Source organism: Sinocyclocheilus rhinocerous, unplaced genomic scaffold (assembly GCF_001515625.1).
Source record: "Sinocyclocheilus rhinocerous isolate Xijiao unplaced genomic scaffold, SAMN03320098_v1.1 scaffold1152, whole genome shotgun sequence".
Lineage (NCBI taxonomy): Eukaryota > Metazoa > Chordata > Actinopteri > Cypriniformes > Cyprinidae > Sinocyclocheilus > Sinocyclocheilus rhinocerous.
Window position 1 is genome coordinate 1,615,822 of NW_015625590.1, and position 18,206 is coordinate 1,634,027.

At 36.1% G+C, this 18,206-nt stretch overlaps 1 protein-coding gene across 3 annotated transcripts in view; it reads right to left on the minus strand.

The window, feature by feature from the left end:
- Positions 1-18,206, minus strand: part of LOC107756554 (glycerophosphodiester phosphodiesterase domain-containing protein 5-like) — a 55,261-nt gene that overhangs the window by 34,684 nt on the left and 2,371 nt on the right. For all 3 annotated transcript variants that reach the window (XR_001641830.1, XM_016573729.1, XM_016573721.1), the window contains exon 2: positions 712-886. Coding sequence is in view for 2 of the 3 variants with exons in the window: in XM_016573729.1 (XP_016429215.1) it covers positions 712-828 (117 nt within the window). In the remaining variant the exon portion in view is untranslated. The remainder of the gene's footprint in view (positions 1-711; positions 887-18,206) is intronic.

Genomic DNA, 18,206 nt, shown 5'->3' on the forward strand with positions numbered 1-18,206 from the left:
CGTTTGTGCCAGCCTGGGGAGAAAGGTATTTTAATAATGTAAATTATGTGAAAAATAATGCGTTTTTCGAACCACCAAGCATGAGAGCATGTTCTAGTACACCCCCAAAACAAAATCAAGACTTTGTAAAAGAGCATAATAGGACCCCTTTAATGTGAATAATATTTTAATAATTGGAAGAACCTTCCATTATAAAGAACCATAAGAACCATGAAGAACATTATAAAAGTTCTTCATGGAACCATCAAAGCCAATAAAGAACCTTTATTTTTAAGAGTGTATTATACTTTTAAAACCATCTGCATATGTATAGGTTGTTACTTAAACGTTTTCTAAAGGACTGCGTAGGTGGTTCAGCATAGTCTGATTAGCAAAAGAATCACTTATGTTCTTTTAAACAAATCAGTTAAAATGACTCTTTATTGGGTTTGAATCAGTCTTCTAAAACTAAGATCATTATGCAATGACTAAGAATCAGAAAAGTCAACGTTTGCTTGTTTGAATCATTACAGTTTTTTGGGGGCAGTGTGAACCTGCCTTAAATAATGTTCATGAAAATCTGTCGAAACACTTCACCACATCAAAACTGTTCACATAAACACTCAGGTCAAATAACATATGTGTGATGAACTAAAATGTGACATCTAAAATATTAGCTGTGGGATTTGAGCTGTAATAAAGTCCAGATGGCTTGGCGACGGGATAACTCACCTTGGTGGTGTCATCATGTGACCGCTGGTAGCGTTTCCAGCGGCATCCGTAGATCCCGGTTAGACATGACAAACACAGCTGTCTCTCATAGACCTGTAATGGTTGGTGCTTCACCATGCTCCTTCAATCCAGACTCCAACCCGCTTCACTATCATCCCATTGACTGCCAAGAACCCTGTAGAAAGACACACACAGAGCACTGCATAAAACAATAGCAGATTAGCATTAGCACTATGCGACACTTCAAATGGCTGACACATCCATAAATCTTATGAGGGGAGGAGTGGAGAACTATGAGCCTATGTCCAACATTGTCACTGTTCAATGCCATTCCAGATCTTCTAAATATTGTAGATCCATAATTCCTAAAACTGACCGTTCAGTTTCACAATTTATGCTCAAACTGTGGTTATCAATGTTGAATCCACTGTTCAAAAGTTTGGAGCCAGTCTCATTAGATGACAGTTGTTTATTTAAATAAATTAATAATTTTATTCAGCAAGAATGCATTAAATTGATCAAAAATAACAAAAGACATGTATACTGTTACAAAAGATTTCTATTCCAAATAGATGATGTTCTTTTAAACAGGGTTCCCACACCTGGTTAACTTAAAATTCAAGGACCTTTCAAGGATTTTCCAGTTCCAATACCCTCAAATTCAAGGACTTAATGTGGGGACACATTTCAAGTGAGATCAAGGTTACACGGTGTTACATTGTAAGATACATTGTTACAGTTTTCATGTGTCAAACAACTATGCAAAAAAAAGCGCTTTTTTTTGCCCATATGACAGAGATCTGATATTCTATTTGTCGTATTTCTGTTTTGCATAAAACTGAAGAATATTCGGTACATCCTATACTGTATTCTAAAATGATCTGATATTAACTTTTGCATGGATTTTATTGAAAAGAGCTTAGGCAAATTTAACCAGAAGTTTTAAGATATATGAATAAGTTTTTCTTGCCTCATGGGTTAACATTATCTTAACAAGCAAAGCAAATCAACATTAATTTCACGGTGTGTCTATGAAACGTTAAGGTACCATTGTAGTAGTTTCATGCGCACGTGAACGTCATGGCAACGTACAACTATGGCAAGCCAAAAGAGTCAGAATTACGCTATAGATAAATCGCATTTACATACAAAACGCTGTTTTTTTTCTGCGTTTAAATCAGCATTAGCGCCGTCAAATATGTCGTCCTGATAGCAGACGCCATAAAAACCGTGCATAAACGGTAAAAAAACGCAGTATTTAACGGCATAAATTTAATTCTGACTCTTTTGTCTTGCCATATACAACACAAAGTATCTCACGCGGGAAACAATTAACGGAACGCGTAAAATGCGCGTAACTAACGTAAATCAAGCAAGCTAGTATGCATAGGCCATGAAGTGTTGGCGAAATAACACATTAGCGGACCAGAGGGAATAATATGGATTTTTTTCCAGAAAACTTCTTGCACAAAATAAATTCAAGCACTTTCAAGGACCTGTATCTATGTATGTTTATTTTCAAAAACTTTCCAGGGCCTTGAAATTTTTTTTTCAGATTCACAAACTTTCAAGTATTTCAAGGACCCATGGGAACCCTGTTTAAACTTTCTATTCATCAAAGAATAATGAAAAAACATATCATGGTTTCCACATAAGTAAGCAGCATAACTGTTTTCAACATTGATAATAATAAATGTTTCTTGAGCAGCAAATCAACATATTAGAATGATATCTGAAGGATTGTGTTATACTGAAAACTAGAGTAATGGCTGCTGAAAATTAAGCTTTTCCATCACAGGAATAAATTACATTTTAAAATACATTAAAATAGAAAACAGTTATTTTAAATTGTAATATTTCACATTATTAGTTTTTACTACATTTTTTATTTAAAAATGCAGCCTGCGTGAGCATAAGACACTACTTTTTGTCTGTGGATCCCATCAACACCTGAAAACTGCCAGTGTATCAGTAGTGGACCCTCAACCGTCCTCGCGTTCACGTGTGTCAGTCACCAGATCGGCACAGTGTCTGTAGTAATCATCACTGAATTGCCCAAGAGAATAAATTCACATTCTTGCCGCCTCAGCTCAGAGATTTTCCCCTACTTATCAGTCTCTGTGAGCGAGGGACTAAGCCTCTGGGACCCTTATCAGGGAAGACAGGGCGGCCCTGGCATCAGCCAAAACACTGTCATCTAATGAGACAGCTTTACATTTGCACAAATCCAAACACTGTGGAAAAGCTGACAGAGAAGTGCTTTCAGTGTTGTCTATTGTTGGAATTCTGCTACAAATCTGTTTTAAAAAAGTTTTATGTTTAAGAAATTATGTTCATACTACTGTTCAAGAAAGAAAGAAAGAAAGTAAGAAAGAAAGAAGGATCACAGGAATAAATTACATTTCAAAATAGAAACTAAAAACAAAAAACAGTTAGTGTGTAAAAATATTTCACATAATTACTGGTTTCACTGTATTCTTAATCAAATAAATTCAGCCTTGGTGAGCACAAGACTTAAAAATCCTACCAACCCCAATCTTTTGAGTGGTAATGTATATTTTCGGAAAGTTAAATGAAAACTTGCTAGGGTTGCAAAAATATGACATAGGCTAATCTAGACAGAAATAAAGTTCATGAAAACAAGTCGGGTTGAAAAAATCCACAAGCAAATTATTCAAATTAATCTCCAGGCTGCCTCTCATGAGGGCTCCCGTATTTATAAGCATGACACATCATATCTCTGAATACCTCCTTTGCTTATCTGATAAATGAATCATTGCAGAGTGCACCCAAACAGTAATCAGGGACATCAGGGAGAGAATAGAGACCAACAGCAGTCTTTTATGGGCACTGCACTGGTGGGAGGCGTATCCGACATTTAGAGGACACAACAGAGCAATGAGAGTTAGTTTATATCACCAAGGTCTCATGTGAATGTCCACTTCAAAAGTAACCTAAAGGCTTATGGAAAATAATAGCAGAGACTCTTCTATTGATTAGCTGAACATAACAGGCAACATCAGAGGTCACATCACCTAATTTCAACAGTGATGAACCTGCAAAGGGTTAAGGGTGAAGGTTAGGGGCCGTGATGTTGTACTACCATCAGCTAATCTGCTTTAGAAAAAGCAATACATGTCCTTGGAATTGAATATGAAAATCTGTATTAAAAAGCTCAGCTTTTACAAGCCAGACTGAATCACGCTCTTTCAAGGGTGTGTTATATGAAGTACATGACTTCTTACATAACCAAAATGAGCTTCAATCAGCTTGTGTTTCTGTAAATTAGCTGTCAGTGTTTGTTAATTGCAAAGAAAGCAATTATTCTTGCACTCCCATGAAGAGAAGAGAATCCATTTTGGAGAACTGCTGAATAATTAAGCATATTTACTGCTGTGCGTGTGGCTGTTCTAGAAGGGGAACAGTAATCTATAGAGCAGGTGGGATAATTATAGGGTTAATTTGATCTGGTCATGCCAGACATGGCTGAAAGACTTCTTACACCAACTTTTTACATTTTTAATGTTTGCATGCCAGGAATATCTTGAATGATATTTTTTATATATATAAATAAGAATAAATCATCATGTATTCATTCATTAATATCATCCAAACATTAAATGGCACAATAAATGAACACAGGAGGTTAAAATAATTAGGATAAGTCACTGTTGTTATGAACTAGTGATGAAATGCAGCCGTCAGCTATTCCTTGTCTCAACAGAACTCTCAGAAAAGGAAAACATGCTATTACACAAGACCACGGTGAAGTCACATTGCAATACAAAACTCTACAGTCTCCTTAAATATATCAACTTTTTGCTGGGTCACCAGTTCTTTAAATTATCAGTTGAAAGGGAGAAGGTAAACACGGCTAAGCATTTGGGAAGAAAAAATTTTAGACACAGTCAGCAGAATTATGCATGGATTTAGAATTTACCCTATGATCCCTACCGGAATTCTCAGAAAATAAAAGCACATATATAAAATGAAAATGTCTTCAAATATGGCACAAAGTCACACAGTTTCTGTCGACTCAATCGATGTGAAACTCTCAGACATAGAAAGAGTTTCACATCTAGTTGACTCTTGTACCATATTTTTAGGGCTCTGAAATGGGTGAGAGTTTAGGAACAATATTCTCTTTTTCTGCTACTTCATTTCCTATTGCCCCGCAACAGTGACAAACAACCTCATTAACGGAAACGGTTCAGCAGTTTGCATCTCAGATTAGAGTAGAAGGGAAAGGTTGAGTTAAAAGAAACCTCCTACAGCAACAAAGAAAAACAGTATCATTGACCGTTTCAAGAGTCTTAAGGTGTGGTCACATTTGTGAATTTTAGACTAAATTTTGTGGGCAAAAAAAAGGTCCATTGTGTATTGTCAATAGCGTAGTAATGCATGATCCTCACATAGAAGTCACTTTCAAACCAAGCAGCTTTTTGTTGGTCAGTGTGGCAAATCCGTGTGTCCAACTTTTACCTTTTGCGAAATCTGCTTGGGATTCTTCGCCCTCATGTGAAATTCCCATTTAGGTGGATTCTTTTTAAAATGACTGGATTTCGCCAGCCAAAACTCACTGAACAATGCTAAATTTGACCACACCTATCGGCAGAAAAGGCCTCTGTGAGTCAATCTACTATTAGCATCTTAAACATGTCTACTACATACTCAAGTGAAACTAATGGTCACAATGAGCAAAAGACAAGGGAGTTAGACAGTTTACAGCCTGGTGACAAACTAAACAAGCCCCTGAGTTGTTATTTAAGATGTCATTGCACTGTGAGACATTCAAAGTAACCTCAGGCAATGAAGGACTCTTCAAACTGATGCGCTACAAATGACCGGCATCGGTCCTTGACAAGTAAAGAGACAATTGCAGAAAATGATAAAAATTGCCTCTTTGCCTTAGGGAAAGGTTGCGGACATTTTGTTTTTATTCAGGGGTAAGATGTCAAAGCTGATCGATTTACAGGACAAAGGTGTTGCATTTTTCCACAGGAGGAGACAAATTGCTTTCTTAAACTTTTCTTCACTTGTATCAGGTAAAATATTCCCTTTAAGCATCTGTTATTCCATCCATCGGAACTGGAACAAATTGCTCCTTAAAGAATATTTCATATAATATCCATGAAATATTTTGTATAATATGCACAACACCATTTGTACTGTTAATTATGAGAAAATAATATTGGTTAGCATGAGGATTCAGCAAGAAGACAATAACAAAAACAATTTTACAGCCAACCTGGCATTTAACTAGTCCAAATAATGTATCTAAACAGTCTAAAACACATTGTTATTTTAATACTAAACCATAGCAAGTAAGTGACTAGACGATGCACCATGGACAATGTACTAAATAGAGGGGTTGGAGATGATAAAGATGATACAGGCCCTGCCATGACCTGACTCATATTAGCAGGTTGTTTATGTCTGACTCCCTCCTAAATGGAAGCTTTCCAATGCTGTGTCAGCGGCACCCCTACTCACTCTCTCAATACTAAAAGATATTCTAGTGACCACCTGTTTGCTCAAAACTGCCAAATACTTTGCACAAGGGCTGAGTTGAAATACTCCCTTACAACGAGGGAGTGAATGTGACCTCACATATTAGACGCTCACAGACACTTTTTAAAACACTTCAGGCTGGAATTTACAAAGACCACAAACAGTTCGGACTTGACCTCCTCCACAGCACACCTAAATAAACACAGACAGAGTCTGAGTGGTGGAAGACCAGCAGAGCTGCTGCGGCTGGTGGTGAAATAATATTTGGGGTGGTCGAGGTTGTTTCTTGGAATATTGTTGGAGAAACTATTTGCCTATTAAGCAAACTGAAAATGAAGCATTAGCTCTTTCTGTACAATGACAATTTTTTGTGGTTGTGCAACGCACGCTTCTTCTGCCTATCAAAAGGTTTTATTCTACTTCAAGTTTTTTAACAGCCGTACTTCTAAATGATTATTTAATAAAACTTCCTGGAAGCACTTGGAATTGATCCAGAATTTAAATGCATACTAAGACCAAGAATTTTGCAACTTCAGGAAAAAAGAGAGAGGAAAATCAAGGACATATGCAGGACATTTAACCTGTGTAACCAGTTAAACCGTTTTAAACCACAAAGCCATTCAACAACCAGCTTATCTGCCGCCCAACGTGGGGCAAAAGTACATTACAACTAGCGAAAGACTGATATATTGACCAGGATATACTGATCTTTTCATCAGCACATTTTCCATTATTACCCTACTTTTTATATGTTGGTATCAGCATCAGACATTAAAAATATGTATTGGTTAATCGGTAAAAAACACTGAGAAGTAACTACCTACCGGTAGATCTGACAAAGTTATGTACACTGACCACAAGAGCTTTTTTTAAAATGCTTGGACACTATTTATGGAAAAAACGGATCAAGTCCAATTAGGCTTATTGTTGGTGACAGAACACTGACAAAAGCTCTATGTTTGATTGATTTCAGACATTGATCTATTTCAGCCAAGGATGCTAGCATGAAAAAAGATGTGCCGACAGACCACAGCCTGCTCAGAATGCTAATGAGAATGACAAAATGCTGATGTGGAAATCTGTTATTTCAGAGGAGTCCAAAATGCAGACATAGCAAGTTAGCAACATTATGACTGTGCATTTATGCAGTGTTTTCTAACCTTTTTAAGGCAGCTCATGACACAAACATTGCAATGGAAAATGTTTATGTGACAGCAAAATATGTTGCTTGTGAAGCTCTGGGCCAATAAGTGACACAAATGACACATAAACGACCAAGTCATTTTTTAAGTCATTACCTCACATCAGATATGAAATGAGCCTGAAGAGAACGCATGGGGATTGTAGTCTACACTGGCACAGAGCAAAAATGTAACCACAATCAAACTGGAGAGGCTACAATTCTTCATACTGTCAAAAAACAATGGACCTCTCTTACCGTAAGTCATAATGTTATATGGCCAGGTCCAACATCATTTGTAAGGACCGTTAAATAGAGGTATGAATCAAACTACAAAATTCCAAATCAAATGCTTTATTGCTCACATGTTAATTTATTATGCAAAATGTTAGTGCAAGTAAAAATTTATTTATTGATCGGCTTTTCACAATAATGGGATTTTTGCAAAAATAAACTGTAAATTAGATTTATTTCACAGCTCTTTGGAATAGGTTATTCCAAAAACATGGCACAGAGCATCAAATAGTTTTTATAATTACTGTTAAACTTTAAATTTCACTGCTCTCCGTTGACACCATACCAATGTTACATTCACATATCACTCTGCAATTTCTAGTCTTTTTTTTTTTTTAGTAGCTAAGCTGGTGGATTGTTGTAATGAAGTACAAATAAGATCAATAATAAATGATTTCCTGATCACCCTGGCAGGGTTTATTTTGTGATGACTATCTGACCATACTTCATTCATTACACGCCATTCCCACTTGTTTCTTATATAAGAACTTAAACGGGAATTGATTTTAAAAGTGGAAAAAAGGGTAATTAAATTTGGTGTGTTTTTTAATCAGACTCTGTCATGTAAATTAATTAAAAGGCTGGTTTAGGGACACATGGCAATCAAAAACAAATAAGCAAGTCCTTCATTTCCTACTACTAAATGACTAATAGACTGCCATATACCATGACAGCTATCATAATCATGATAAACTGCTCATGATCGGTGAGCAAGCGTATGAACTGGGTCAAATGTCCGATGAGTTTCCTTTTTCATTTCTCACTCACTGAGGGCTCTGTCCTCTTGGGTGGAGAGATCAAGCAAACAAGCTTCCACGGGCCAAGGAGAGGATCTTCAACGGACAAAAAAAAACCCAGTCACCAGAACGCTGAGCCACGAGCATCTAAAGGAAGACCTTGTTCCGACTGATCGAAGACACTGTAATAGACTTGAGTTAAATATAGCTCCTTTCCTCTATTGTACAAGCTACCTTGTACACAGCCATTAGATGCAGTCATTTTTCCACTTGATGTCTTTTTAGAAAACACACTCACTGTCAGGACAATATGACTTTCTTTTTAAAAAACAGAGAAAATGATACACTGGAACTAATTAAAATGGCATAATAAAAAATGAACAGGCAATTACTAGATAATTGTGAACAAGACTAATTTATCTGACAGCTAGTCTCAGAAAGCAAAATTCAGCACCGTAAACTGGAACCAATTAAAAGTGGGCATTACTTAGCAGTTGTGACAAGTGACACAAAGCACTTCTCACAGACCAACTACCTACGTTTTACAGTGCTAAATGCCCATCAGAGTAATTATAAGGCTAGCAATATAGTGTTACAGATGCCTCCTTCCTCCCTGACTGGAGATAGTCTATGATTTAAAATGCCAAAGAAGAGAGCTGGGCTGAGTCTGTGGACTCAGGATATTTTAGTTACTCTCTGGCACTAATTAAAAGCAGCAGGTGGTGCCATTTGGAGAAAAAAAGTGAGACAGTAGAGGAACAAAAGCCAAAATCATGACTGACCTGCAACACACTACATATTTTTCACAACATAAGTCTAAGCAACAATAACCAACAAGAAATTTGCTAAAGGATTTTTAAAATGACAATATTACAGTTTACTATCACCATACCAAATTCATTTTAACATATGAGAAGTTCTTCTCCCATTTTGGCATATTATGGTCTATTTACAAGTTAATTATGATCCAGATTAGCTCTGTTATAAAACCTAGTGAGCTGCCTAGATGCATACTGCCTACATAGACAGCTGATGCCATCCTAATCATGTGACCTCATCAGCAACCTCAACATGTGCCACACAAACAGTGCATTACTCAATAAGCATTTGATTTTAACATTTATGTTACCATTTTGCTAAGCTAATGGAGTGATACTCGAATAAGCATAAAATGTACAAATAATAGGTCAAATAAAAAATGTACACCACTGTTTAAAAGTTTAGGGTTAGTAAGATTTTTTAATTAATACTTTTATTCAGGGAGGGTGCAATAAATTGATAAAAAGTGACAGTAACGACATTTATAATGTTTCCTTAAGATTTCCATTTCAAATAAATGCTGATCTTTTGAATTTTCTAGTCACCAAAGAATCATGAAAATAAATGTCACAGTTTCGACAAAAATAGTACTAGTAGCATATTGTTTTCAACATCGTTAGTAATAAGAAATGTTTCTTGAGCACCAAATTAGCATATTAGATTGATTTCTGAAGGATCATGTGACACAGAAGACTGAGTAATGGCTGCTGAAAATTCTGCTTTTAAAATAATACAAATAAACTGCACTTTAAAATAATACAAATATAAAACAGGTATTTTAAATAGTAATAATATTTCATAATATTACGGTTTTTAGTGTATTTTTCAGCAAATTAATGCAGTCTTGGTAAACAATAGACACTTCTTTCAAAAACATTAAGAAAATCTTACTGACCTCAAACTTTTAAACAGTAGTGTAAAAATTACAAAGAACCATTTTTTTTTATAATTTTTTCAGTACTGAATTAAATATATAGAGGTTTAATTTAGAATGCATACAACAGTTATGTTTAAACAAAATAATCTCTCTCTCTCTGGCATCTTTTTTTACAAGCTTATCCATGCACATCAGAGACAATATAGTTTAAATTAAGAGCAGAAAGATCAAAGATGACAGGGCACCCAACCCCATCGCACACATCATTGTGTTAATGTGGAACAGCGCCATTATTGAAAGATCAAATGTGGTTAATTTAATGCCCCATCATTTATTCAGGAGAGTAATGGAGCTAAAGACATAACACCGCTCAGTGGTGTTCTTTAAGTAATCATTCCTCCTTAGCCATCTAATTGACTGCCTTCTATTGGCCATCTTTGGTTAGAATTTACTCCTATGCCAAGCTTTTCCGGTTGTGTTTTGAGAGCCTTTTAATGCTTTTTTTCAGACAGGCAGCAAAAATCTGGCATGTTTTTTGGCATACTGGCCAAAACAGTCCATCCAAAAATCAATCCAATCCAAAAATCAGATATTTGAAAATGGGTTTCAATACGGTCAGAATGAATTTCACTTATTAGGTTTATAATACAATCAAAATTATGTGGAATATGAACAAAGCCTTAGTGCAGAATATCAAAACATGGAATTCAAACAGGATATTTCAGGATATGTATTGTTTTATTTCTAAAGCAATACTAAATGCAAATTAAATCCTAATCAAATTCAATATCAGTAGACAACCTTGTATAAAAAACACAGGCTTTGCCATAAAAATATTTTCCAAAAAAAAAAAAATCTTAAAAGAGTGAGACAAAGTGACTCAACACCTCCTACGCACGAGGGACATAGCAAAACGAACAACAAACCAGGATAAACATACTGTGCTCAGATGGCTTCACTCACTCCAAACAGAGAGATGCTGAGCTTGGCACGTTCTCTATCCAGCTGAACCCGCTGCTCTCCTGAATGTTAATGCCGAAAGCACAAGAATGGCCAAATGGAGTAGTTTGCAACAACCCCTGCTGATTAAGTCCAGTGGACTGGTGAGAAGAAAGTAATTCTGGATCAGGCTTTAATCATATACTAGGTGCTGAAACATTTCCCTGGAAAACCAGCACCTGACAAAGACATTCGAGGCATGCAGACACAGAGGGAACATTGTTCTGGCCGAAACGAAGGCCTTAACCCTTCCTTTCCCACCTGAAATCTGAGAGGCAGTACGCACAGGTGCCAACTGTTCGAATGAGCAACGTGTGCAATACGTGGCCAATTAATTGTTTTCAAATCAAGTGACTTATGCGGAGACCTTGGCGACAAAACATCCATAGAACTGCAGCACATTCCTGTCAATTTTCCACCTTTCAAGCCACAAATATTTCAATCACCCCTTAAAAGAAAAAAAAAAAACAAAGATGTGTGAACAAACTGCAAACTTGTGGTCACTTGTGATTTATATACAGCTTACCGTGAAAAACGTTTGAATGAAACGGAAGTAGCGACAGTTCTTTTTTTTTACACTGTGATGTACATCAGAGTATAACAGATATGGTTCTATGCATCAGTTGTTGATTGGATTTTGAGATGTGGACTTCACACAAAAGTGGAGGCTCAGATGTGAGCTTGAAGGGGCGGAGTTTAAGTTTAAGTGGACTAAATGTTTGGAAGAGTCCTGCATACATCAGAAGAGCGAAGTCTGTCATTTTTTACCAAAAGTAAAGTCTAGTTATGACATTTTGATTAAACTTCTGTAAAAAATTGATCATATGCACAGATGAAATGTTCACAATAAGATCTGCATTTAGAAAATAGATAGCGTTAATATTTAAATCATTGCTGACTTTAACATTCCTTATTGTACTAAGACAGTGATATTTAAAAAACAAATTCAGTATACACCTGATTGCTGACGCACTATATACTATGTGCAATCAAGCAGATGCACCCAAAACATGCAACAGTGCATGTCAACTCTTTCTCTGTGGCGCTAGTCCCAGAAGTATTTTTTCCATTAAGTTCCCCACAGAAATTTTTTAAAAGTCTTCGCTAAAGCATTATAAGCCAAGAACCAAACCAACCAGCTACGAGCTGAATCGCAACATTACAAAATAGTATTTTAAGCAAAAGTGCTTCATGAGTGCATGTGTTCCCTGCCGAGCTCTCTGATTGGTGGAATTTTCTTCATAGCATCATGGATAATGTAGTTTTTCAAAATGAGTAACTAAGTCTCTAAAGGTTTACAAATTAACATTAAAAATTAATTTCCTATTGAGAAAATGAATTTTTATTTTTTACTTTCAGAACTGTTGCACTCTAAACTGTATGAACGCAACATGCTACATTGCACGATAAGCATTTTTTTAATATAATGGCTAGGGGTGCTCCGATTGATCGGCTACCAATCACTATCGAACGATAATCGCTTTGGGTTATTGATCGGCGGTCTCTATAAAGGCCGATCTCAAAAAACCGATCTCAAGCTGATGACGCGCCTGCTGTGCGAGGTTTGGCACGACATGCAGCGCTCTCCTCACTCAAAGCGCACACACATAACGCCAGGTTCACACACACTCCGTTTGCAGTGCGTATGCGGTGTGTATTTTTTCCGCGCTCATGTTAACGGATTAAAGCATTCCCACTGCACACGGTTGCGGTCCGGCAGTGCGTTCCAGGAGCGGTGCATCTGCAGCAGTGCAGAGATCGTTTCGCACCGAGTCTGTTTTTGCTGCGCTGCAAGCGCTGAATTGAAGTAACAGCGCATTGTTTGCAGTAAATATGAACATGGATTGACACGAAAATTTAGTAATTACACCATAAATGCATATAATTAAAGTCTACTGTGTTTCACAGTCAACACATAGGCTATGGCTTTTTGGCTAGGTTTAAAGGAAAGGAGCACTTTTAGATAAACAAGGCAATAATAGATGGCACTCGTTTAAATGTTTTGCCACTTGCTTGAGCAACTTAATTTATAAATCTAGAAGTAAATGCAAAAGTAAAAAGCATTGAATAATGTTTTTCTTATATGTATTGTGTTTAAACACGTCTATTAAAAGATTGTATTACTGTACTGTGTAAAAAAAAGAATCACAATGCTGAAAAAAAGCATTTTAAGTAACAATGTTTGGATTTGGATTGGGTGCTTCTGCACCGCTTACGTACTGCACATGCACTGCATACGCACTGCAAACGGAGTATGTGTGAACCTAATGTAAAAGGCCGCCTCACATACAGCTCACGAAATCAGGCTTGTGCTGTGTGTAAGCTATTGTGCAACAATTGCACGATTGTCAAAACAAAAATGCAGTGCATGGTCAAACATTTAGGTGAAATAAATATAAATATTTGAAAAATGTCTAAAAAATGCCCCCCTCCACCCCTCAAATAAAAAAATCCCCTCTCACAAGAGTCACCTAAGAGGGGAATTTATTTTCAAAAATGAAATTCAGGCCCTGAATAAATGTCTACAAATTTTGATTGGATCATCATTATAAATAATTCTACATGATAAAAAGAAGGCTTTAAAAAGATCGGTATTGGTGATCGAATCGACAGATACTGCATGCTTTCTGTGATCAGCGATCAGTGATCGGCCTCAAAAATCCTGATCAGAGCACCCCTAATAATGGCTTACTATGGGAAAATGTTTAACATTCAATTTAATGTGTTGTGATCATATTTTGCATCTGCTTATGCATCATTAATAAGGTGCATGCTGAAATTGGCCTTTTTAATATCACAGTCTTAGTACAGTAGTACAAACCTGGTAAAAATAACTGGCAGGCAGCTGAGGAAAGCCTTGTTTTGCCCTCCAGGTGAGCGTTTCTAAAAGTTTAACATCACGTGAAAACTATGAATAGATGTGCAGCAGTAAGCCTCAATTTGTTTACTGACTGATGATATGATGCATCATCACTAAAATAAAAATAAAAAAATTACTCCATGTGATCCTGATACAACATTTGCACCGAAGACAAAACGTACAGTAAAACATGTCATAGCCAGTAAGGCCTCACAATTAATTTACATTTTTTATCTATTTCGTAAAGATATCCTTACTGATCAAATAACCACCGATTTTTGCTGTAAGTACTAAGTTAAAAATCACCCAACGTCAAACACAATGAAGATTAAAAATCCCAAGTATTAAAGCGCACCTCATCAGATGCGGTCTTCTTAAGTGGGTAGACGTCATTTGGTCCACTAATGATGCAACGCTGTGCTTTGAGTCTCAAAGTCTCGTCCATTATTCCTTGACATGTGGGAGTGGGGTGTGAACTAATTAAAGACAGCACATGGCTCAGCTCCCACAGGACTGACAATAATAATAGGTCATCTCACAGCATCACCCGGCTCACTTACGATAAGGAGGGATAATTCAACATTACACACGCCATGCTAGATAAATGAAGAGTGTTTCCTTAGAGATGGGCAACAGTGATTCTTTTTACTCAGCTAACAGATCTTTATTCTTCAGTGCAGACGAAAGCTTATATAAAAGCCAGTATGAGTGTATTTTGCAACATGCAACAGCAATGGGGTCATTTTTAACTTTTGGTCAGGTTTTGTTTCTAATGGCATTTTAGACATGTCAGTCAAACAAATGGGGAAATTTGTCATGCTTTTAGTATTCCAAAATAATGTCCTTTCAGAAAAAAGAAAATGTCCTAAAAGAAAATTGTGACTCAATTAGAATTAAATGGTTAAATTCACCATTAAAAAAGAAAGAAAGAAAATTCTTGCTTCTGTTGAACACAAAAGAATATATTTTGAAGAATGTTGGTAACCAAACAGTTGACGGTAGCCATTGACTTACATAGTATTTTTTCCATACTATGGCAGTCAGTGGCTATTCTTCAAAATATCTTCTTTTGTGTTCAACAGAAGAAACTCATACAGGTTTGGAACAACTTTAGCGTGAGTAAATGATGACAGAATTATCATTTCTGGGTGAACTATCCCTTTAAGTGGTAAAGCAGCATTGATATTGAACAAGTCAAAGGACAACAGTTAAGTGGTACAGTAGATCAGTGTTTCCCAACCTTTTTTTAGTCGCGGCACCCTTTGGAAATTTTAACAAATTTGTGGCACCCTACAAAATTAATTTTGTCACAATATTTGAATTTCTAACTTCGATATGATACTTTGAAAAGTATATATATTCGGTACAACAGGGAAGAACTGCAGAATATAATGTCATACAGATATTTTTAATATTATAAAAAAAAAATTGTCCATCAATGGTGGCAAATCAGTAGGCTAATTTCTAATGAAAAGACCAATTTATATGACAGATTTTAATGTAGGCTTTTATTCATATGTAAACATTGTGAGATAGCTAGTTATAATGGTAATTAAACAAAGTTTTGATTTTACAGCTGGGTAATTTTGTTGCAGTAGCACGAGATAGCTTGATTTAAAACTTTGAATTGAATAAAAAATGACAAGGAGGCAAAGCAGTTAATAATAAAATAAGAACAAATAAAGAAATTACTAATGATAGCACAAATAAAAAAAAATCACGATAGGCCTACAAATGAAATAAATAGCTTTTTAGTTTTCAGGTAGGTCAAACACACAGTAGGGCTATTAAGAGATTTAAAAAAAAAATGTTTTTACCAATTATCAAAATAATGTTTAATCCTAGAAAGCTATTATCATCAGAGGACACATGAGCATAACGGTTAGCAGATCAATGAATGAGAGGGCAGCGTTACCAGAGTAACAATACAGTACTACATCGATGTTTCCTGTCAGCAATAGCCCTACTGTGTTGTAACAAGGGGGGGCAAATGGGCAACTCTGGCAACGCTGCCCTCTCATTCATTGATCTGCTAACCGTTATGCTCATGTGTCCTCTGATAATAATAGCTTTCTAGGATTAAACATTATTTGGATAATTGGTAAAAAATAAAAAATCTCTTAATAGACCTACCTGAAAAACTAAAAAGCTATTTATTTCATTTGTAGGCCTATCGTGATTTTTTTTTATTTGTGCTATCATTAGTAATTTCTTTATTTGTTCTTATTTTATTATTAACTGCTTAGCCTCCTTGTCATTTTTTATTCAATTCAAAGTTTTAAATCAAGCTATCTCGTGCTACTGCAACAAAATTACCCAGCTGTAAAATCAAATTTTAGCAATTTAAAAATATTAAGAAATGATTTTTTTACACGGCACCCCTGCTCTCGACAGACGGCACCCCGGTTGGGAAACACTGCAGTAGATTACAAGATTAAACAAAGCAAGAACATCTGGCACAACAACCAGTGAGATTCAGTGATGTAGGTTATGATTGCACTGATTATATCCTCTAAGGTGCGTAAAGTTATCTGACCAATTAAAACATTTTCCTGGATCAACATCCTTTGTTGGACCTGCAACAACATTCCTATTCATTAATTACTGACTCAGAGTTTCAGTGTTAGTCAGAGTGTCATGTAAAATAATGAACCTGATTACCAAAACCAGAGTAAGCAAATATTCTGGTTTCTTGAAATATTTTGCTCAAATTTAAGGAGATGCTAATTTCTATTAATAAGGTAATAAGGTGATTACCTGTACAGAGAAATATTTACTTCTATAAGAGCTTAGAATTTGTTGCTCCAGGAACAGCAAAGAGATGTTGAGGGGAAAAACAGACATTATGTCACCTGGCTATCAACAGTAAGGTAGCAAGGACGTATCCGCATGGCAGGCGAAGAATTTATCACATTTAAGTCTACACACATCATAAAGCAGGGCTATTCAATTGGCGGCCCGCGGGTCAAATCCGGCCCGCCATTCATCTTCATCCGGCCCGAGGGAAGAGTACGCGCAGGTCGCACATTATTTTGCACTAATTAGTTTGTCCACAAGGTGGCAACACTGGCCCGGGCCGTTGTTTCACAGCCGCAAAAGAAAGGGATGAGAGACGCAACAACAGTAACCGGAGACCACAACATCAATAAATGGCAGCGCTGACAAGCGCTTGTGTGAGGGGGTTATGACATATCCACAACTTTAGTTTAACGGAGTATAAAGGCAGTGTTGTCAGTTATAACTTCTGTCAAGAAATAGCGCAGACACTGGACGAAGATAATTATCAAATGGAGTATAGTCTGAAAGACTAGCGCGTTCGGCTGTATTCTGATCCGCTTCAGACAGCGCGCCAGTAACGCTTCAACGGACAAAAGCACAAACAATTGTCAAAATGCTGGGTTTTGGCAAGTGACCTTGTAAACACGGTCTTAAATGAGTTATAAAGTCCTAAATGACTGTAAAGAGTTGGGAGAAAATCTGATGTGTGTCAGATACGCGTCATGTGTATCAGGTTTTAAAGAGACAGCGCTGCTTTTAAAGTGAAATCTGATGAAGTCTGTCATTGATGTAAATCACAGAACAAAAGAAAAAGAAATCACTCGACTGCTCTAATCGCTGATTAAGTTTTGTAGCTTGAATAAAGATTAATCTATATAGTTTATGCATATACAATTTATAGTTTATGTGAATATTGTTTTAAGTTCACTTAAATTAAAAGTTAAAAATTATATTTTTCAGAACCTACTAAATGTTAAAAATAATGGCTTTCAATTATACTGTAACGTTGAATTGCTATAATCAATGGCTAAAATTAAGGGCAAAATGCATTTAATAGAGACATCAGTAGCAGTATTGCATTGTTATCAAAAATACTGGCCATTGTTAATAATAGGCTACTCAGTAAAAAGATGCCATTAAACACATATTTAAAATATACCATCTTTATATTGTTTCTACATTAATTTGGAGGTTCAATGTGAAATTATGACAATATAAATATATTAATATGCAGTTAATCACAATTAATTACAGAAAAATGTGTGAATAATTCGTTTTTTTTATTTAAATCGATTCACAGACTGCACTAATGTTAACCTTTTATAGATGTTGGTGTTGATAATATTATATATTTTACTGCTGAATATGCATTTAAATTTAATTTCTAGTTTTATAGGCCCCTCAGAAAGAGACCGGGACAGCCACCCACCCCATTGGACC